Genomic DNA, 22,883 nt, shown 5'->3' on the forward strand with positions numbered 1-22,883 from the left:
AATACATAGGTGTTTAATGAATGCTGATTCGATATTGCAGTAGGAGTGGTGGAAAAAAATGTCCAGAATACATATTCGCAATTTAGTAAAGACCCTTGCTTGAACTCGACAAGAGTTACATCTCGATGTTGGCGTCCGACAGGCTGGCATGGAGGAAAGAAACTATAGGAGGGAGCGTCACGTGACAATCTTGAAGCCTAGTCATAAAAAATATAACGGGAGAACTCACAAAAGAAAATGCACCGTAGTCACGTGACAGGCAAGCGGTAGTTCCTTGCGCCTCACGCGGTCGCCCATCCACCCAGCATGATGTGCTGCGTATGTGCGTGCGTCTGTTCAATGCTGTTGAACGTTCACAAAAGGAACGCCGTTCCCTCTGCCGTTCCTTCGTAAGTCTAACGAGTTACCTTTACAGTTCCACCGACCCTTAACGGAACGGTGGCGTTCCTCCGTTCCTCCCAAAAAGAACTAGTTCCGGGAACTCCGTTCCGTAGAACACTGCTTGGAACAGACCATATACGTGATATACGGAAGGTTAAAACGAGAAAACACGGACGTAGAAAACATCAAGAATGTGTCGCTTTCTGCGGCGCACATTCCGAAAGTCTAAAATGTGGATTTTCTTGGAGGCTCAGCGTGCAATCTGTGATTGAAAAATCAGCGAGCTACTATTCAATTTACCCGGTAAAGAAGGAAGTCTACAGACCTTCGATGCGAAAATTGTATCTATGATCAAGAACGTTTCTGGACGCAGTTTAATCGCTTAATCGCACTGGTTTGAATTTTTGTAATTAGTCAAACGCCACGCCACAACACAGGTTATAGAAAACTAGATTTTGTAAACTCTTTAGAGCAGTTCAAATGACCCGCCCTCAGCGTTCGTGTACATTCCTTGTGCATTGAGTACGCTGGATGTATTTCGCTGACACAATCTGCTACTACATATAACCCCCCTCGTTAAAACGTTTGTGCTCAAACTTACGGGAACCAAAAAAGAAAACGAGAACAGTTCAAAATGCCCGCTTTTTATTACGAACGTGGCGCCCTCTTTTTTGTGCCGTCGTGCTTTTTTTTCAGTCGCAGTTGTCCACACTCTGTCTCGCTCTTGGGGTTAGTTTCGAAACAACCGGAGCGCCTTGTCGGCCGGCGACCGCGCGGACGCTTCTCTCTCGGCAGCGCATGCGCCAGGCATTCATTGACTCGATTCATCTCATCTCTTGACCCATTCCCGCGGTCCCTTCAGTGTGCAACAGTTCACCTCCGACGTCGCTCGCTGCTTTTATCGGCGCGAACCGAAGTAGCAGCGATGGAGCGCGGTGAGTTCGGCGGGGCGTGTCACAACTGGGGTGCTTCAATTGTCCCCCATTTCCGACATCGAGGACGTGCGCCTCCCATCCGCCTTCCTTCCTTTTTCTCTTTACGGCGCGCTACGAAAGCTGTCGTCTGCTGTGTGCACCAAAATAGGTTTTTCGGCGCGCGTAACACGATAGCGCGACGTTTTGGCATGCATGTGGCTGTCTACTCCCACGCCGGCCGTTACGTCATTTTGGGTCCTACCACGTCCTAACTAATGTTTGCTTTGCATCGTGTCGTTGTGTAAGGTCCCGCGAGGTAGTAACCGATTATGCAAAAGTTGGAATGCGTGCATAAAGGCGCGTGCTTAGTTTTTTCGTCTTGGTTTCACTTATGAGCGACACCGAGGTTGTTAACCGAACTGTACCAGAAGCTAGCTCACATTAAAGCACAAGCTGCAGCCGTGGAAAATATGTCCAACTCCTTCTTTTTAAGGCTTTCTTTTTATATTTCCCCGACAGAACCCCTGCAGTTCAATAAGATTATTCTCAATAAGGCGCTTCTCACTTTCAAAGGTGCGTGTTGGTAATTTATTTTGTTGGTAAGAGAGCACGCCGAAGCTCTGCACCTTTGCGGGCTGCTAGCAGAGGTAAAAGGTATCTGGACATCAGCCAGGTGCTGCCGTATTTCTGGTCAGAAGTATTTTTGTTTCGAACTTCCCTGAGAGCACGCGCACCGCTCTCCGCTTGTGCTATGTACGTGGTGCCGTTTGTTATTAGTTTGCGTCTCTTCATTTCATTTTAACGTCTTCCCAGCGACACTCGGGAGGAACGTGTTGACAAAAGCCATTTTATATATCGTTCAATATTTCATAAACCATACGCGGTTCGAGTTTTTAATTTGTCATACGTACGTAGTACGTACGTATTTCTTTACGGTATATGTCAATATTTTTTGTGAGAGTATTATATATGATTTTGTATTATATACCTCCCTTATCACGCTTGTTTTTCGTTTAAACTATGCAACTCTGTCGGTTTCGACAGTTTCGAGTTGTTATATACTACCACTATTTTAATACTTTTTTTTTGATATTACGTCGTACACGTATACCTGCCGAAGCCGCGATACACAAATGAATGCACTTTTCTGGCATGAACTTGGATTTATTTAATGACCTTTGAGGTGCTTATTATCAACGTGTATTTTGTCTCGGTTCAAACCCAAAGTGAAGTACATGCTGTAGAGCTCGTGTTTAAATATCCTCCGTGCGCTTCATGCATGTGCGTCGCTTCCGTTAACGAACTCAGACGCCAGGCCCTTGAACGCATCCGGGCGAACAAAGAACCCTCAGATATGTCGCAGAGCCCGCCTCTACTTGCGGCGATACCTGTCTCCCTCCACCACGCCGTGGCTATATTTACACCCAGACGGTTCACTCTCCGAATTCCTTAGCCGGCGCGACTTCAGTGCTGTGGATCCAGATTGTCGCGATGAAATAGTCGTCATAGTGGTGGGAGAGCCCTTCATTGTTCGTTCCACTTTGTTAGATTAGACTGATCACGAACTGTTTAGCGAGGCCGCAAAATGAACCATATGAACACCCACACAAGGACCCTCACACTTTATTGCATTTCAAATGCGCGCGCCAGTCGTCGGTCAGTTCTGATTTCGTTTGCGACTCACGACATATAATTTTCAAAATTGAAATAAACTACTACCTATAAATTATTTTAATTCATTTAGACACACTAAAATACGTTAAGAATCTAGTATATGCAAAAGTATGACAGCAAGTGAACGAATCCGCATGTGGATCATTGCAGACGAGCTAGGCCGGAACGCGGTAGCCGCCCGGCGCTGCCGCATCAGTTTGAGTATTTGTTTGAAAATGCTTGCAGTTCTCGTCTAGGTGAAATAGTTGCCGTCCTATAGCACAACGAATCGGAACAGTGGTGGCTGAAGGTGTAATAATTACATGAGTAATGTGAGCGTGACGAAAGACAAGCATAAATTCGACCTTGTGGCGTACAGGCAACGACCTTGGCGGCCTGTCACATCCTGTGCGGCCGCTTCACGGCATTGTCTAATAGAAAATAGGACTCGCGCACTGCCGCCGTGACACGCCTACCCGGCGGCGATCAACGGACTCGAGCAGTTACATACACCTCCGGCTCAGGGAGCAGTGTAGCGGACGGCCGCGCAGAGCCGATAACGTTGCTACGCTTGCGCGTGGGCACAGACACGCCTTTCTTGCTCGCGAACCGCCGATGCCATGAGCACGCTTAACATTTCCACTGGCCTGACAGCCGCTGCCGGTTGTTCGCCGATGAGATTCGACTCTGCCGCCTATGAGCAAGAGAGCGGCGACACCGGCAAGGGTGAGGTTCTTAGAGGCTGCTTGTAACCGCGAAATTTTGTCCTCGATTCGTGCATCCGTTATGCACGCGGCATGCTCTGTTTTGCATGGCGCGCACGCCCTGCCGTTTGTCTCGAGAAGACGGAACGCATGCTTGGCCTGTTAATATTTATAACGTCCTGTGTAAGCCAGCGTGATTTCTCGGTAACGTAAGGTAAAGCAACGCGGACTATTTTGTCAGCTGCCCCGTAAACAAATACTCAGCGGAACTCTTACTTCAAGGCCGAATACTGATATCGCCGGCCCCGAGTTCTTACCTCTGTGGCGTATGCTCTGCTTCATTTGCATACGGTTGCTGCTCAGTCAATTGCGACTAAAAGGCACCGCACTAATTGTTTGTCATCCGCACTTTCAAATTCTACTTTGAGCGTCTACTTCGTGGCAAGCAGCCTCCCATCTGAATTTTTGTTGCATCGTATACTGCGTATCGTTATGGATATATGTGTTTGAATAAGTTCAGTAAAATTTCGAGATTACATATAGCATTGTGAAAACGTGAGAAATACATTACGGGTTCTTGTGCATCCCAGCGATAGGATTGAGAATCAATTCTGTTGAAATGCTTGCCTTAGTAATGTTGCATGCAGAAGTCATTGTGCCTGACCATTTGTTATATTTATCTTTGCATGCTCAGTCACAGGCATAGCGAGCGGAAAGCTAGCCTTAATCTCGAGCTAACTACACAGAATTGCCCCTACATTCGGAAGCATTTTCAGCTGTAATTTTTTTTTTCTTTTTAGAATAGAATCCACTTTATTTCCAACACAAAAGTTGGGGGCCCCCAGGCAAAAAGCTGTCTCAGACAGCTTGACGGGACCTGGGGACCTACAGAGAGCAACAGGCAGTGGATTTCGCTAATTCAAACAATTATACAGTACACAGTACATACAATCAATATGAACAATACTATAAACAATACAAACAGTTAATATGAAGAAGAAATGAACTTGCTTGATACAGGTATAGCATACATGATGGACACTATCAGAGAATGCATAAATACTGCAGGAAATGAAACAGCCAGGAGAAGAAACGACAAAAAGATCACTGCTTCATTAGGTAATCACGCACCTCTGATTTAAACGTGCCGACAGGGGCACTGAAATCAATGCGAGTTTTTAAGAGGTTGTATAGTGTTGGTATACAGTAATCCAACCTAGATCTACCGTAATTTGTGCGTGTACGCGGAACTGGTATTAGCCTGTTACGTATGCTGTAGTCATACGGGGAATGTTCTGTATCGCTTGGAAGTTTATTTTTATACATATGAAGAGATAGTTTATAATCATATAACTTCGACGCTTTCAACATATTATGTTAAATGAATAGAGGTTCTCAAAGATTCTTAGTACCTTCTTCTGGAGCCGCTCCAGTTTATTATAGTTGGTGGTCGTTGTAGTACCCCAGACTAAAGTACAATATGAAAGACGTGAGTAAAAATTAGCATAATATATTGCATACTTTAATTTCATTGGAATTAATTCCCTCAGTCTGTAGAGGCTACCAACTGCTGAACAGCTGAACAGCAATGCTGTCAATTCAACTCGTCCTTTGCCCCATGTGCCACCCCATATTCAAGGTCTCTGCTTGATGCTGCACTGTCTCCAAAATGTTTAGGGTAGCACCTTGAGTGAACTAGTCAATGTGCAATTGACACTGTTCAATAATTTCTGGGTGGTAATTTCAGTACTGGGTGATATTTCTGAGGTGGGCAGCAATGGGTTTTTCTAAAGTGACCCTTCCACATAGGAATTGCCAAGAAATACAATTGCACTGCACTGACTACTTCATTTCAAGTGGAACTTGGAGCAGAAAAACATTTAACAATGCAGGGGTTAGCACCACTACCATCTTGCAAGTGAAGTTTGACATTTCTGGCACACAGTACTCTGTGTAGTCCATTGGTTCTGTGAATGACAAAGTATTTATATAGGACTAGAATCTGCGTTGGAGCACTGATATATTTTCACCTACTGTGTCCTGACATAATGCAGAAGGTGGTCATGCGGGAATAGGACATTGTGACATTTTGACTCTTGCTCCGGCTTTCTCGGTCGTCTGCTATGCTGCTACATCGGGCCTTACGAGTAGCAGTAGGAGGTGACTGAGTGAGTGGTAGCATGTGCCAAAACTTTGCAATGACCTGCTATCACATGACCACCTTCTGCGTAATGACTTTACGACAGTAGCCTCCTGGGAAACGAAATCGACACTAGCTGCAGAAAAGCGATTACATAAAAATTATGGTGGTCTGAGGCTTGCCACTGCTTAGTCTAGAGGTCTGGGACCTTCACTTAACACAAGAAAATGAAGTCAAATTATTATTTTTTAATTTTTAGTATACTCCTTCAAGGCTAAGAATAAGTGGCACATAAATGACATTTAAGGAATCCAAAGGTTGCACTGCTTCCTTGACTTCTATCTTTTCATGTGCTTGTGTGCAGTGACCGATGAAGCATACGTCACCCTCGCGACGGATGACACCTACTCGCTGGGTGCCCTTGTGTTGGCTCACTCCCTCAAGAGGGTGCACACCTCCCGGCAGCTGGTCATCCTCATCACCAGTGCAGTCACACCACAGATGAGGTGAGGGCTCATTGCGACTGGGTAGATTCAGGTCGCTGTGGGTCAGGGGCCCTCCAACATTGCAGTTCCTGTTCTCTTGTGCCAGCTGCATCTGGCCTACAGATGCGAACTTCTGGAAATCATTGACCTGTCAAAGTTCCTACCACCAGTGGTCATATTTTGCTTTCCTCAGTGCTTTTTTTTCTCTTTAATAGGCATCTGCTGATATTAGAGGACCTGGCTCACCTAAATTAACTTTATCTTGATCTTGGCCTGCTGGAGTATGCGCCCATGTTGAAAGGTTACAAGGTCCATAATTATGTGCAATTCTGTTTGCTCTTGGTCAACTTCTTAACTGCGGTGGCTTGTTCAAGAACTGCTGTGGGGATTGACAATGCGTGGACTGTTTGTTTGGAATCGAAAGGATCTGTTTAGGAAATTTCTAGCCAAGGTGTATGAACAGTAAAATTTTTCAATCGAATTGAATATCAATATTTTGAAAAAACAAAGAATCTGAATGTCAAATCAAATATAAAATATTTCTTGTTGCTAAACGAGAAGTTTGCGAAGAGTCCGTGTGAAAACAAACCAGAGGCTTACATACATTATTTGACATATGTATATACCTTGTTAAAGAAGTGAATTATATACCCATCAGCTTGCTTTCAGTATTGCATAAAATATACACCAAGATAATTTACAGTATAATCAGGGCAACACTTCACTCAACCAAAAGAACAGGCTGGCTTCAGGAAGGGATATTCTACAATGGATCACGTCCATGTCATCAACCAGGTAATTGAAACCTGCAGAGTGCAATCAGCCTCTCTATATGGCTTTCATAGAATATGAAAAGGCATTTGATTCAGCAGAGATACCAGCAATCATAGTCGTATTGCGTAATCAAGGAGTACAGGAGGCATACATGAATATCTTCAGAAATATCTACAGATTCCGAAGTATACCCTGCTTCTCAATAAGAACAGTAGAAAATTATCTATCAAGAAAGGGTTCAGGCAAGCTGGCTCCGATGCTTTTCACTGCATGCGTAGAAGTATTCAAGCTGTTAGTCTGCGAAGGCTTTGGAGTGAGGATTAAAGGCAAATATCTCAACAGCCTTTGGGATGCTGACAGAGGACTGACAGCAGTGTCAACACTGAAGATGAATGACAAGAAATGATTGAGGACCTTAACTGAGAAAGTGTATGAGTAGGGTTGAAGAGTAATATGTACAAGACTAAGGCAATGTTCAATAGTCTGGCAAGGGAGCAAGAATCTGTGATCACCAGTCAGCCTCTAGAGCCTTTGTAGGAATATGTTTATCTAGGCCAGTTACTCACAGGGAACCCTCATTATGAGAAGGAAACTTACAGAATAAAAATTGGTTGGAGAGCATACGGCAGGCATTATCAAATCCTGACTGGGAGCTTACCACTGTCGTTGAAAAGTGTACAATTATTGCATTCTACCGGTGCTAACATATAGGGCAGAAACTTGGAGCCTAACAAGCAAGCTCGAGATCAAGTTAAGGACCGCACAAAAAGCGATGGAGCGAAAAATCTTAGGAGTAACATTAAGAGACAGGAAGAGCGGTGTGGATCAGAGAACAAACGGGGATAGACGATATTCTAGTTGACATTAAGCGGAAGAAATGGAGCTGGGCAGGCCATGTAATGCGTAGGATGGATAACCGGTGCTCTATTAGTTACATAATGGATACCAAGAGAAGGGAAGCACAGTCGAGGACGGCAGAAAACTAGGTGGGTTGGTGAAGTTGGGAAATTTGCAGCTGCAAGGGGTTGAAATCGGCAAGCACAAGATAGGGGTAATTGGAGATCGCTGGGAGAGGCCTTTGTTCTGCAGTGGACATAAAAATAGGCTGCTGCTGATATACCATTTGCAATTGGGTGTCTGGACAACTGAGGAGCTTGTATATGAGAAACTGCTCTCAGTTATTTATTATACGGCAAATGCTCCGACAACAAGGCATTGGTACATCAGGGGAACATGGTATTACATCTCGGGTATCATGACAATGACAGTAATGAAACAAGTGAACAGCATTTTACCAGAAGTACATGCATGTTTTTTGGAGAAAGGTTATACTGCAGCACCACACATTATTTTAGAATGATGGAAATGGGGATAGACTGGCCAGATAAATCGACAACAAAATTCGTATATATGCTGCCCAAAAGTGAGCCATTCCTATTGGATGACTGGAAATTATTGAGCACAAGTTGTCTGCCTCATGCGTTGACTCCGGAGCTGGTGCCTCTGTACATCCCCAACTCCTACACCAAAATCATTCAGAAGTCCTAGCTTCCATTGTTCTCTCTCATTCAAAAATCCAAGTGTCCTTATCCCTTATATTAAAAAAAAATCCATCACTTTAGAAAAACGAATTCTCTAATCAAATTGAATTGATAAGACTGCTTCATATTCAAAATTTCTAATATTCTCACACCTGCTGTAGTACTGTCAGTGTGTTGAGCATGGCTCATGTCAGGTCTTTGTCTGTCTGCTTACATGGGTCTGCAGGTGAGTTAGAGCACTTGTTTTTTTATTACAACTTAAAGGGACACTAAAGAGGAGAATAAAGTTAGCAAGTTATGCTGGATTGGTAAATTACACTTCTGGAATAGTGTTAGCCAAGTCTTGGTAAGCTAGATGAGAGACAAGAACAAAAGCCAGGCTTGAAGTTCCTGTTCTGGCTCCTCGTGACGTCATGAAAATTGGACAGTGCTTGCTGAGAACTAGTTGTTAGCTTATTGGTACGTACGATTACATTGTGCTAGGAACCAAAGATTCAACCTAGCGAGTTTTGAGAACATTTCCAGAATAAAAATGACTGAAATGGGAAATACCTTGAAATCTATACCATGATGACATACAAACTTGCACATGAAGTTCAAAAAGCAAAACTTATTATTTTCGTTACTAATAACCAACCTTTGTCCTCTGAATTTATGCAAATCGAGTCCTAAAAAGAAAGCTTTGCTTACTAAACTGTTACTAACTCTTAATGCAGCTTTACTAAAAGTGCTCCATTCATCATCTTTTGCTCTGGAGTGAGACCATGGTTTGTGCGAAATTTGTTTTTGTTACACTTCTAGCTGCAAAACATACATGCCAAGTACACTTTTAGTGCACTGCAGAAATGTTAAGTTTTTTTGATACATCATAAATTCCTGAACCATTGGCACAAGAAAATACAGGAACAGGGATCGTAATATCTTGCTTGTTTAAAACATGTGAAATGTCGTTCTTTTAAGTTCCCACTTAAATCTTAATCGTCTGTCGTGATTAGAGTAAGCTTACACTGCTAAGCCAGACCGAGGCCCAAGCTCATAGGAATTTTTTTTCATTCTCAGTCGGGTAGCATTTGGAATTGAATAAAATAGTTAATAAGGGTGCTCATCCTGCCAATCCTTATTTATGTACGTGTGTATGCTCGTGCGTGTCGTACATGTAGCACTTAAGATAAATTTTAAGAAGCAACTTCTACACGTATTCATTTCCATCTTTGCCAATGTGTGTCATGCTGCCTGAATCATTCCAATGCGCAATTCAAGCTTGTATGCAGGGAGTACTGTGTCCACAGTATGTTTACCCTAGCTGGCTGAACTGTGATGCTACTTATTTGCTTTCATGTAACTATGTGAAAGGTGTTTCCATTTACTTCTTTTTGGACAATAGTAAACTTGGCAAGTTTGTACATATTTGTAATTAACAGTGTTAAAAAAAGTGAGACAGGTGCGTAAAGAACAGTGTGGTTCTTGCCATACCTGTGTCACAAATGTGGTTTTCTTGCACTGTTAATTTTCTCTCCCTACTCACACTTCAATCATTCCACTATTTGGTTCATTAGGTTAATAGCAGCTTCTTTTATTTTCTTAACTTGCCGCGGTTACTCAGTGGCTGTGGTGTTCAGCTGCTGAGCACGAACTTGTGGGTTCAGTTCCTGGCCACGGTGGATAAATTTTGATAGGGGGCGAAATGCAAAAACGTTCGTGTACTTCTAAGTGCATGTTAAAGAACCTCAGATGATGGTCAAAATTGTAAGAAGTTACATAATCCAATGCATGAATAAATGCAATGTTGAACACACCGCAGTTTCAGGACATCATTAAATTTAATTTTCATTTTCTTATTTGATGTCCCAACCCAGGTCACTGCTGGCTCAATCTTTCGACCTTGTGGAGGAGGTGAACCTGTTGGACAGCAGAGATCCTGCCAATCTTGCCCTGCTCAATCGGCCAGAGCTGGGTGTCACGTTCACAAAGTTGCACTGTTGGCGGCTGGTGCAGTTCAAGAAATGCGTCTTCATGGATTCTGATACCCTGGTGAGCTGACGGCATTCTTCTGCACAAGTAATTACCCACCATGGAGGCTGAGTGGCTAAGGCATTTATTGCTAAGCATAGGGTTGGTGGTTATTTCTGTCTGCAATGGCCACATTCCAATGGAGGGGAAATGCAAAAATGCTAATGTACCAAGCATGGGGCACATCAAAGAACCCCGGGTGGTCAGAATCGGCCCAGAGCCTTTTAGCTACTGTATTGCTTCAGTATGTTAAATCTCGTCAACCAATGTTTGGTTCAGTAGTACCAAAGCAGTCGGTTCTTTGATAACTACTTTGCTGCAGAAGTAGCAGCAAAGTTGCATCATTTCTCTTGTGGCATGTTTAATGTAGAAGCTGGACACCAGAAGTAAAGTGCACTGCATTGTATCATGGCCACACCTGTATTTTGTTAAAGTATGTATATGCAAAATATAAACAGCAACAAATATGCCTTTTATGATGTGTTAATGAGCACAGATATTGCTGCTTCGAGTTTCAATAGCGCTGAAGGCAATTTTTTGTTGCAGCTTAATGTTTATCCTGAAAAGCATGAGCATTAATGCAATGATTGTTTTCTGTGGAACCTGCCTTGGATTTGTGGGCACCCTTTTCTGGGTACTATGTGCTAGCCTCAAATTTGTGGGCAACCTTTTCTGAGTACAATGTGCTGTTTTTCTGTCCAGGTTCTCCAAAACTGTGACGAGCTGTTTTCCAAAGAGGAGATCTCGGCTGTCCCAGATGTTGGCTGGCCCGACTGCTTCAACTCGGGAGTTTTTGTTTTTGTCCCCTCAGAGTCCACGTACAATGCCCTCATCCAGTTTGCTGGGGAACATGGCAGCTTTGATGGCAAGTCTCTGCTTTTTCTGGAATTATGTTAGGTTTTGTCTTGTGCGGGGTCTCAAGTGCTCTTGGCAACAATGTAACAGCACACAGTAGTACAAACACATAAAGGGCGTTTATAGCAGCTTCTCTACAATTAGCCGGCTAGCTGAAATACAACAAATGGAGCATGTCAATTGGTCACATTAAGGAAGTTCTGCTCACGATGCAACAATACCGAGTGAAAAGTTTTTTTCCCACGATGGACACCGACGCCCAAATAATTTGGAGTACAGTCTCTCAAACGGATGCGCATTCGAAAAATGTTTGCTCATGACAGTGCCGCCCAAAGCAGAGTGCGTTGAAAAGTGTGCATTCAGTTCTTGCGCGACACCATCCCGAAGCCAAAGAGAAGGAAGCTTTATGAGTATCCACACTGTCAGGTGGCATTTACATAACACTTGCACCACTTCATCACAGCTAGAAACTACAGACCCCTACCGACATGTTTCTTGATGCCAGCTGCTCTAACGAACCTTCTTGTATGTTTGGAGGTTATGTGACGATCTCTGCGAGTATGAGCAACAGTAACATTGCCATACTTAGTAGCTTTGTACGGAACGAAAGTTAATATTGCAGAACCAGGGTAGCATTCAAGGTAATATCGTGATAGGACCGATTTTTAATAAAATTGGCACCAGGCAAGGCGCTGTCCCAGTTAGTGATCAAGGAAACGTGTGGCAATACCACCTCGACATCTCGTTGTGCTGCTTGGCGAGTCCATCTGCTTCATAGTGTTAAGTGATAGTGAGCTTGTTTCATTGAATACGGACAAATGTAGCCAGCATGACAGGACCTCGCATGCATACAAGTGGGCACTTTGAGTCTCTTATTCTATAACTTCAGGCATATTCAGCATATATCCCTCTGCCGAGCACTTGCACATCACAGCTGCGAAAGTGACACTGGCAAGGTACAGCTGCAATGGGAAAAGATTAGCACAAGTGGCCAACTTCCGGAGCAGGGAAATTGCGGTACGCAGCGCTCTTGTTGCCGTGCACATTGGTAGCTAAAGTTCCACATGATTCATGTTTCAAAGAGGATTTGCCTGGCACTCTCGTTTTCGGTGTGCTGGGGAACATTAGTGTTGCACCCCTCAATTTATTTGTTCGGGTGATCGGTCACTTGTGCTAATCTTTTTATGCTGCAGCTGTACATTAGAATAGTATACACTTGCATAGACTATACGTGAAGAAATGCAGCTAAGATCCTGTAATCTACAGCTTATACTCTTAATGATTAAAAACATTCCTGAAGTCAGTGTAGCAGTCCATGTTACTTTCACAGGGCAGGTATCTAATTCGTGCTCCTTATTCATTCTGCCTCTTTCACTGACATTAAACATGGCTGAGAAGCAGAGGATTGGCTGCACTGATTGTTTACAGTGAAGTACTGAGATATACACAGGGTCCTTCATTTTCGGGTTGCATATTTTGTGAAATTCGGGGGGTTAAAAATCGGGTGTTTAAAGAGGTACACCAGGTAGAAATCGGGGTTTTTTTTTTTTTGTCTGGTAGCCCAAAGCTCTATATTTTTTGGGTAACTGCCACAAACGATTCACACAGGCAGTGGTGTTCTTTTGAACACAAACATTCCATTTAAAAAACAAAATTACTTGCAGAAGCATATGAGAGATCTGCTTGCCAATCATGTCACAAACTCATCTATACAAATCTTCGTTGGCATGCAGGTATCCTCACTGGCGTGCATGCTCTTAAAGGGCCCCTCTCCAAGCCACATAGAAAATTTCGGTTATATGCTGGAAGTTATGTGCCCTCTAGGGAACGTTCTACCCTAAGAAATTTTTAAATGGTTCATTAATAGCCAAGATAGAAATATTTCAGTGCCGCGAACCCATGATTTCAGGAAGCGAGCTTCAGCGCCAACATACTCTCCACTTGCCCCGTCTAGCCTCCACAAGCAAAATTCCTTCCTTGCGTTCTCCCATACCGGAACTGGAGGATCGCGTGCTGCATACGTCACAAGCCCTGCATACGTCACAAGCCCTGCATACGTCACAAGCCCTGCATACGTCACAAGCCCTGCATACGTCACAAGCCCTGCATACGTCACAAGCCCTGCATACGTCACAAGCCCTGCATACGTCACAAGCCCTGCATACGTCACAAGCCCTGCATACGTCACAAGCCCTGCATACGTCACAAGCCCTGCATACGTCACAAGCCCTGCATACGTCACAAGCCCTGCATACGTCACAAGCCCTGCATACGTCACAAGCCCTGCATACGTCACAAGCCCTGCATACGTCACAAGTGCTGCGCGGTGCACTTCTGCTGACGGTGTCACACTCGAGCTGTTGCATTTGTCTCATTTCGCACAGTGCACGAGAACACCTAACTAGCGGTATAAGTCGGTGCTACATGAAAACTGAGCCAGACACAAGCGGATCACAGAGCATGATCGCGTGCTGGACCACGTGGGAACAAGCAGACGAAATAGAAGTACGTCTCTCTTGCTGTGGTTTGAAGTAAAACAAGAACACACAGACATTCGGTTCATGTGTTTTATTATTTCCCTAAACTTTAATTCGTCTATTGAAGCAACAGATTACACAAATAACAAATGTTGCCTTGAATAATTCTCGAAGTCATGCGTCACTATGAGCGATGACAAAGCAGACATACGTAGGCACACTTGCGCATATATGTGAACCCTCTGGCTTGGAGCACTGTGCCCGCGAGAAGGGCAAATGTCTGGTTTGAAATTTAAGCTTTTTCTGTGGCTCATAGCGATATAATACTTAGCAGACACAATCATTAGCGATCGTTGTATGCACTGCGCTTCTCAGCTCAATATGGCCAGACCTGGTGAGGGGCTCTTTAAGAGACGCCAAATGAAGTGTTTGGCGATCCCGTCTTTACTTCATCCTTCGCACTTTTTTAGTGAAGGGAAAAATGACAAATAGTAGTGCACACGGGTATGCATTGCAAGAGGTGCGATTCTTTTCTTTAATTTACAAGCCCTTGTTGACTTACAATATCATACGCATTTTGAGCATTTCTGTGTCCTTGTTAGACCTGTCGAGCCTTTCGTCCCTTTCTGTTCTGTCTTACTGGTTCCCAACATAGGCTTTTGCAACAAATTAATGGAATACCAACTAGTCTAACCAGCCACCCTTCTCTGAACATAGCATAGTTGGGTAAACATCCTATCACTGTCACAGCGACTGTTAGCAATGCAGAGTAATGTCACCACTGAATTCGCTTCCTACCGCATTATCGCTGTTTACATATATGCAATGTGTGGGAAATGTGATGCAATGCGCCGTTGTCTTATTCATGTAAACATGGCTACTAAAAAAGCAAAAAGCTTTCGTTCACTCAAGGCTGACAGGCACTGAATTTTGCATATACCGGTTTTTGCTTCGGTGTTCAGCGAAAAGGATGCATATACAATGCTTATACATGCATAATATATCTTGACCACTTGCTCATGCAAAGTGGACGGCTCATTAGTTTCGTACCATCTGCATTTATTGTCCTTTATGAAAGGGCAAATATGTTCGGGGTGCAACTTGTTCGAGGCGCAAAAATCGGGAATTTTTTTATTTTTACCTGAAAACTGAAATATCCTAGGTGTATACCGGGCAGTTCTGTAGTATATCAGTAAAGTTGCACCAGTCATGATACAATAGAAAACTGCTGCAATATTAAACAAGACTACCTGTGTTCATTTAGTTAAGGCGAGTGAGCAACTGAAGTTCGAAATTGTGGTTAATTTTATCGTTATTGCCTCAACATGCTTACTTCTAAATGTTGCTGTGAATTTGTACATACTTGCATCTTGTGTGACGGTAAAAATGGGAATGCTTGTGCAAGCTTTTCTTGTATGAAGATTTATTTCTTGAGTGCCTTTACACCAAAATATAAGTGAGTTTCAATGATTTACTGTTGAATGGCTTGCCCTTCATCTTTGCTGCTCTAAATTGGCACTCTTACTGCTGTTTGAAAGCAGAATTTGTTGTATAATAGGTCATTACAGCTCAAGCATATCTTAAAGCTTACCAGTTACAACGCTTGTGCTGCTGACCCATAGTTCTGGATTTGTATGTGAAAAAGTCCATAAATGAAGTCGTCATTATTAATTACAATCTTGTGCTTCTTTGCATTTTAGGCGGTGATCAAGGACTGCTGAATCTGTACTTTCATGACTGGTCAACGAAGGACATCACCAAACATCTTTCCTTTATTTATAACATGAACTCAAATGTGTCCTACACTTACTTGCCTGCATACAAACAGTGAGTATATCTATTACACATTTTATTGCAGCAACACTGCTAGAATGCATCATCAAACATATATCAAAAGCATTTCAACACATTTTTAGAGATTTTAAGGAGGAACTACTTAGACCATGGATTCTCAAAGTGGTTTCCGCGGAACCCAGGGGTTCCGCAGGCCCCACCTCAGAGTTCCGCGAGTCACTGATAAATATTCCCTGATTCCGCGCTCACAAAGTCCACATCGCCATAGTCATCAGCGGAAATCGTACATGACTGCAATGCCTAATTGTGCATCCAGTGCCTAATTGTGCATCTATTCTTGCGAGTATCACCGCACATAACACTGCGTTGGCGACTGGCCATGTGCCTTAACTGAGCTGTCGCCATCCATGATCGTGTCAACACCCACCACGGTTTAGTATGCAGCGGTTGCAGCAAACAGTAGTTTCGTTTTGACTCGGTGCGTGCGTCGGCCGCCTGCCTTCAAAAATGCGTAGTCGCCATCCATGATCACGGCGAGTGATCGCGGCTTCGTCCGCAGTTGTTGCAGCAAACGGTAGTTTAATTTTGTCTTGGTGCGTGCGTTGGTCACCTGCTTTCAGAACTACAAGGTCACCGTCAACAGCGGGCGCTGTTTCCGCAGCGGTTGCGGCAAACAGTAGTTTCGCTTTGACTCGGTGCAAAGATGTCGCGGATGAAGCGCACAGTCTACAATGCAATGTACGCACAATTTAGCTTAATGGCTAAAAAATGTCAAGCAAAAACTCCTCCAGGAGTTGTCTAAGCATGCGTAAGCTTTGTGCCACTTGCTCATCTCCACGCAGCCTGGTGTCATTATCAGTGTTAAGACACTTGATCCGACCGGTACAAATGACAGCGCTGCGGCGGCACGAACTGGTGCAAACGGAGGTGCAAGGTGCAGTGATAACGCAAGCAAAGTACTGCAGGTGGCGGCACCATGTGCACTGATGACGTTCCGATCATCTTAAGCCGTTATCGCTCTTTAGCTTCTTGTCCATCCTTGCCGAACCATTACCAACCGTGATCAAAGGACTCTGGCGGCCGCGCACGGACCGATCAAAAAACATACCCTAGCACGGCCGCACGGACCGTATCTTGAAAGCGATCCATGAAGCAGAGAGACTGTGCCGACTGCTGCTAACTTCGCGCGTTGTGTTTTCGCCGCTTAGTTTGTGTTGAAGCGCCAGGCAGCACGAAGTTAAAGTCGCTCGCTGCTGCGGGACAGACGGACTGATGCACGGACAGTTTTCTCGTTGCGTAAGCGTAGAAATGCTTATGCATTTAAAAATAATGTATGTGAGCGCGGTAGTGAAATGCGTGCCTCATATGAAGACGCACGTCGCGACCACGCTGCGAAGGAAGTTGCAAGGCCTTCGCTGCTGCGAGCGCTAGTCAGATACGAGATGACGAGAATTGCAGTTTCCGCACTGCTTTTGTACAAAATAGAAACGGGGAAAATAGAAACACTTGATGAAGGTTAGCAGGGTTCCCTGGGACCAACATGCTTGAGAACCCCTGACTTAGACCATCTGTATGCCTGTAGTCGAATCTACATCAACAAACTTTGCTAAATGCACTTTTTTTTTTTGCTAACTTACCACCTGAACCTTATTTCAAGGCTTCATATGTTCTGCAGCTGGCACTACCTGCAGCCATAGCTTTAGTGGGCATGTGACAAGCGCATGTAAACGTCATTTGAACCTTTAAATAGGCTTTTACATTACACCCCTGTGTGTATAGGATGTGTTGAACAGAGATTACAGCATAGCCCCATTCGGAGGAATGTTTCCGCTTTTTCTGGTTGCCAACTATTGTTGGGACCCAGTGTGCTGCCCCCTGACATCAGTGTATTTTATTCAGACTTTATATGTAGTCATTCTGTGAAGTTCACGCATCTTGCATTTTAGATGAGATAAGAAATATAGCAGTGTGCAGAACTAAGACAGTTCAACGTGAAAAAATGCTGCATTCTGTGAACAAACTTTATAGATCTGCCGCATCTATGACAGACCAACCAATACAGAGAACTACATTTATTGCCTCATATATAGCTGTCACCATAAAAAAAAATGTGTGGACATACAGTTCGTAGAAATAATGCAAGTATTTGCTAAGGTTTAGGATGCAGTTAAGCAATTGTGTGTTTATTTGGCTTCTCCAGAATTTATGCATTCGCATTCTGACCTCACTGTAGTCCACCATTTCATCAAGAAACACATCGCTTGTTCATTTCAGATGTCATATGAATGTCATATTTCAATTTCGACACATCCAGTCATGTCCTGCTCATACGGTTGTATCGTAACTTACGATGGGGATGCAACAATGCTCGCATCTGTCTTTTACTTTAGTGATCAAACATTTATAGTTTATAAATGTTGTTGCTCATTTTGCGTAGACCTCTAGGTCATTCACGACATGCAGACTGAAGTGAAAGACACGCAATGTTGTCTGCATCTTTTCGCATAATTTGTGTGCTACACTCAAAGCATGCAGTATCATTGCTTTTCATGTTCACTTTGTTTTCCATGTGGAAAAGGTGGTACGATTTGTACATGTCTTTTTCTTGCAGGTTTGGCAAGGATGTGAAGATTGTCCACTTTCTGGGCCCCGTGAAGCCATGGCACCACACATTCAACCTCCTGACGGGCCAAGTGCAGCCGCAAGGTAGCAGCCAGCACATGTTTGACCATCTGCAGTTCTGGTGGGAGCTCTTCATGACGAACGTCCAACCCAAGCTGTTCCCAGAATGCGTGAGTGCGACTTCATTGATGAGCATTTCTGTTGGATATTTTTGGGGTCCTCTCAACTGCAGCTAGTCTGTTCAGTGCTCAGTAGTTGTTCATTGCAAAATGACACGGTGCCAGTTGTGTATGTGTAGTGCGGTTGGCATTGTGTTATCCCAACTATGAGCAATGCCACTGTAGGTAGGCAAGTGTAAGTTTGAGAAGTGCAATTATAAGCAAATTGGTCCCGTTTGTTTGTTTGTGGCAGCTTTTTCATGTTGCTCTACAATTTTCTCATTCAGACTTTTCATCTAATTATAATATTTGAGAAGTTGATTAATTAAGACTAATTATGTAATTAGGTGGAATGCAAAAAATAATCTCAGTATCTCTAAGCGACTGCAAATAACATTACCTTGGTTCTGTCCAGCTACGTGGCATTTGCATATTTTTTAATCTTTATGCATGATAGTTGGGATATCCTGTATATATCCGTCGTCATTAGGGTATTTAAGTCTACCAAAGGACAAAGCCCGCTTCCAGAGATCAAATTTGTGAGCTGAGCCTATGCTATGGCTGCAAACCTGGAGTGGAAATATTCTTAAATTCAAATGAGATTGTGCACACGTCACTACGATACAACAGTGTCACTTTTGTTGACCTAGTGGTCAACAAAAGTGACAACTGTTAATGCAGTGAAATCTCTAGCAGTGCACTTATATACCCCAGACATTGTCCCAGCAATGCTGCATGAGTGAATACTTAATTCTGGCAGTTAATGATTGATCCTGACCATAGCAGTTCATGCCTATGTGCTTCAGCAATGCATGAAGCTGTTTGCTCTGCCTCTTCATGTTGCAAGTTGGCATAGCTGCCAGAATTATTGAAAAAAATGAGTGCTTAGTCTTGAGAATTTTTGGACCATAAAAACCAAATTGTTGGCGCATTGCAAAGCAAGAGAACTGAGTGTATATCGGTACCAACAAACTAGAATGAGTAGGTTCAAGAAAATTGAGTAACTGATGCAGTTGTCACTTGCAACAAACACATCTTCATTTGTTGCTTCAACTTTGGTTATTTTATTTCACCTCTTCTCCTTTATCACTACTGCCATGGAAACGTTTGTTTACATGCCTCCATAATAATGCCATAGCAGTGTCAGTTGCTGTAGAAGCTTCCTGTGCCCCTTGGCAGCTACAGTAAATGCTGGTGCAGCTAACGTATCTGAAAAGTTGAACCCTGTGTTGCTGTGTATAGTTAAAAGTGCTTCTTTGTCCTCTCCTGTGTGCCTGTGCATATGTTGCAACTGATGTCCCAAAGTAAAGTGCCGTGGCAGTGTTTCTTTACCAATAGGATACCATGGCCTGCACCGTACATGTGAACCTGGCTTGTATTGGCTTTAATATTACACGAGCACAAATTGTTGGCTAGCAGTTGTCCGGCCTGCGACCATGCACTTTGTATGAAATATATGAAATTATTTAGTGATGCAGTGCACTATGTAGCCTGCCAACGAGTCCTGATCTAGTATTAAACGCCGTTTGCCCTTTAAAAAAAATTTCAGGCTGGCCTTGCTGGCGAGATGTCCAAGCTGACAATCAAGACTGCAGAAGAGTTGCGGCACATTCACGCTGATCAGGCTGTCTACGGAGGCTCGGAGGCACGCCAGTATGCCTGGGAGCGGGGCCAGATTGACTACATGGGCGAAGATGCGTTTACCAACATACAGAAAAAGCTGGACTCTGCCATGACGACCCCAGCAGAACCCGCCATTGCCGAGGGCACTCACCACGAAAAGAAGGCTGGTGACAAGCAGGCATCAGGCACCAAGACACCGCCATCTTCTAAATCCAAGAAGCAGTCGAAGAAGTGAACACTGGGCACCCGTCTGGGAGTGCACGTTGGAAATTAAAACAGGGGGGTGAACTTAAACTGAAAAAAGAGGCACAAGGTGTCAGTATTTTTCTCGGTGTGCAATATTGCTGCATGCGCTGTTATGCTCATTGATGGCCTTTAAACATCGCGCGTTTTTTTTAGTTATGTTTACGTTTGTCTGGATTCTTTCTTTTGGTGCCAAACCACTAGTGACTAATGCTCTTTTTTGAGCTCCACAGGGGCGCTTTCTTTGTTTTTATGTATTTAATGCAAATGCCAGTATTTTTGTCCTTAGTATACCATCAGAATCTGTTGCCATAGAGGTTGTTGCTGTGTACAGGCGATTTTTGCTACTCACACATGTATAGTTTTTTACAAATTTGAGGTTTTCTTTTTGTCTCTCTGAGCTGGCCTTTTGAGCTCACGTCAATGTGCACTTTTTGAAGCGGGCACCTTTATGGCTGACTTTACTATTGCTTCCTTTTAGGCTGTTGAAACGTGGCAAAATGGAAATATATATTATACACTCATGTTCTACAAGTGTTGCCTTTTTTTTCTTTCATAGTTAAGAGCTTAGCCCGTTCATCACGATGGCTTCACGTAGCCCACAATTGGGCATCTTCAGGGCAACTGGTGCCTTTCAACAGTAATTTTCCTCTTAGATGCATTGGAATTCTACAGCAAATAATTACGCCAATCCCACACACTGAGTGTTGCACAAATTTTGCAGGTTGATTGGCTATCTAGCGTCGTTTGGGGCTCTGCAAATGGTTGCCAGATGGACGAATGTGTCAAGCAAGCAATTGTATGCATGATGAGATTGTGTGCGATGACAGCAGTGAGACTGATAGTAGGGCAACAATGCCATAATGACCGATATTGTGTACTACGGTGAAGAAATCAACTTTTTTTTAATTACACCTTAGGCTGAACCCAAAGGTGATGCACTGTCAGTTTACATAGTGCTAGCTGCCGTGAGGAAAGGACAGGAGAATAGGGGCCAGTCACGAAGACTGTGCTGTCTAACACATCTCGTGGCAATGGTTGCAGGTGCCTCGAGCTAGTTGCCATTGGCACAAGACAAGTGTGCAATTCCAAATTTTGCAAGTGTAGCCTAATAAAAACAAAACAAAAACAAAAAAATTGTTTTAATAGTTGGAGAATTGGGCTGTTGTGCTGGAAGACCATGGTTTGATTCCATCCTTGAACATTAGATCTTTTTTATTATTATTCAAGACCCGAAATGAGTCTAGAACCTACCTACCTTCCACAAAGTGCCTGGTACGAGCTAAAGAAAGCTTTGCATGAAAAACTGTTGTTCCTCCGTGTGTAGTTGTCACTATGTAACGTGCAAGTACTGTGTGTACATACATTGCACCGTGAAATTGCTGCTTTATTCAGTCTGTTTTGAAGCTTAAATATATTGCTCCAGAAAAAGGATGTAGGGTAAATTGATTGAATCTCTTTATTTCAAGGTGGGTGCAGTCATTCAAAAGGAGAGGAGGAAACAGTTGCAGTGATCATTGGTGCTGGTACATGTTAAAGCCATTAGCGACACTAATGTGCTTAAAATGTTCCTGATGTTTGAAAGAAAGCTAATTTTTCCTGCGATAGCAGTTATATGGACACTCTAGGCGAATTACTGCCGTCACTGTCGCCTTGAGGTTCCGTATAAAGTCCACGGGCTATAAAATCGTCGCCATACGCTTCAAGTGCGAGTGAAAGCATGCAACGGGAGCAGGCAATCGTGGCTCGCGCACAAAAAGGCGGGAAGCGGGAAGGAAACGCGCACAGCACTCCGTAGGGAGGTGGAGGGGTCGCGCTTTACTGCGGCCGCGCGCTCCCGCCGGATCGGAAGTCTCCGGGAGGAAAGGAGGCGGGGGGTTGCGCCGAGAGAGCCCGCCCGCGCGGCTGTATCTTGAAAGGCATCTCCGGCGGGGGCAGAGTCCGCCCACCCTGTGTTTTCGTGGCTAAGATCACGAAGGTCAATTCGCTCACTGCTGCTGCTGCGCTGATTCACTCCAGCGTTTTCCCAGCGAGTTTCCGTGGTCATCGAGTGAGATGCGTTCATGTTTACAACTGTGCGCGCGTGACACCATGCTTGTTAATTTAGTTAGTGACCCGCCGTGGTTGCTCAGTGGATATATGGTGTTGGGCTGCTGAGCACAAGGTCGCGGGATCGAATCCCGGCTACGGCGGCCGCATTTCGATGGGGGGCGAAATGCGAAAACACCCGTGTGCTTAGATTTAGGTGCACGTTAAAGAACCCCAGGTGGTCCAAATTTCCGGAGTCCCCCACTACGAGTGCCTCATAATCAAATCATGGTTTGATTATGCCCCATAATCGAAATTTAGTTAGTGTGCGTATGTTTAGAAGTTTATACGGCCGATAAAACTATACTATCATTACTTTGTATAGCTATTCACTAATTTGCTATCGCAATCGATGCTTCGCCTTTCGGGCTAAACTGCGACTTTTTTCGGACATTGCTAGAAAAAGTTATCTACGGTGAGT

General features: G+C 43.9%; 1 protein-coding gene across 2 annotated transcripts; it reads left to right on the top strand.

Annotated features, from left to right (window-relative positions):
- Window positions 1-1,141: 1,141 nt before the first annotated feature.
- LOC119443053 (glycogenin-1) lies at window positions 1,142-20,893 on the top strand. Of its 2 annotated transcripts, none has more exons than XM_037708192.2 (7): window positions 1,142-1,316; window positions 6,157-6,298; window positions 10,449-10,623; window positions 11,305-11,467; window positions 15,635-15,761; window positions 18,340-18,520; window positions 20,058-20,893. In XM_037708192.2, the coding sequence occupies exons 1-7, from the start codon at window positions 1,307-1,309 to the stop codon at window positions 20,364-20,366; spliced, it is 1,107 nt and encodes a 368-aa protein (XP_037564120.1). In that variant the 5' UTR covers window positions 1,142-1,306; the 3' UTR covers window positions 20,367-20,893. The 2 variants fall into 2 exon arrangements, with proteins under 2 accessions (XP_037564120.1, XP_037564118.1); XM_037708190.2 differs by lacking the exon at window positions 1,142-1,316 and adding an exon at window positions 3,126-3,674.
- The last annotated feature ends 1,990 nt before the right edge of the window (window positions 20,894-22,883 follow it).

Source organism: Dermacentor silvarum, chromosome 2, assembly GCF_013339745.2.
Source record: "Dermacentor silvarum isolate Dsil-2018 chromosome 2, BIME_Dsil_1.4, whole genome shotgun sequence".
Lineage (NCBI taxonomy): Eukaryota > Metazoa > Arthropoda > Arachnida > Ixodida > Ixodidae > Dermacentor > Dermacentor silvarum.

Bases quoted from the DNA above. Each gene is read 5' to 3' on its own strand.
- LOC119443053 (XM_037708190.2), top strand. From the start codon at position 3,569: ATGAGCACGCTTAACATTTCCACTGGCCTGACAGCCGCTGCCGGTTGT. The intron at 6,299-10,448 runs GTGAGGGCTCAT...GTCCCAACCCAG, and splicing joins GCAGTCACACCACAGATGAG to GTCACTGCTGGCTCAATCTT. The intron at 11,468-15,634 runs GCAAGTCTCTGC...TTTGCATTTTAG, and splicing joins GGAACATGGCAGCTTTGATG to GCGGTGATCAAGGACTGCTG.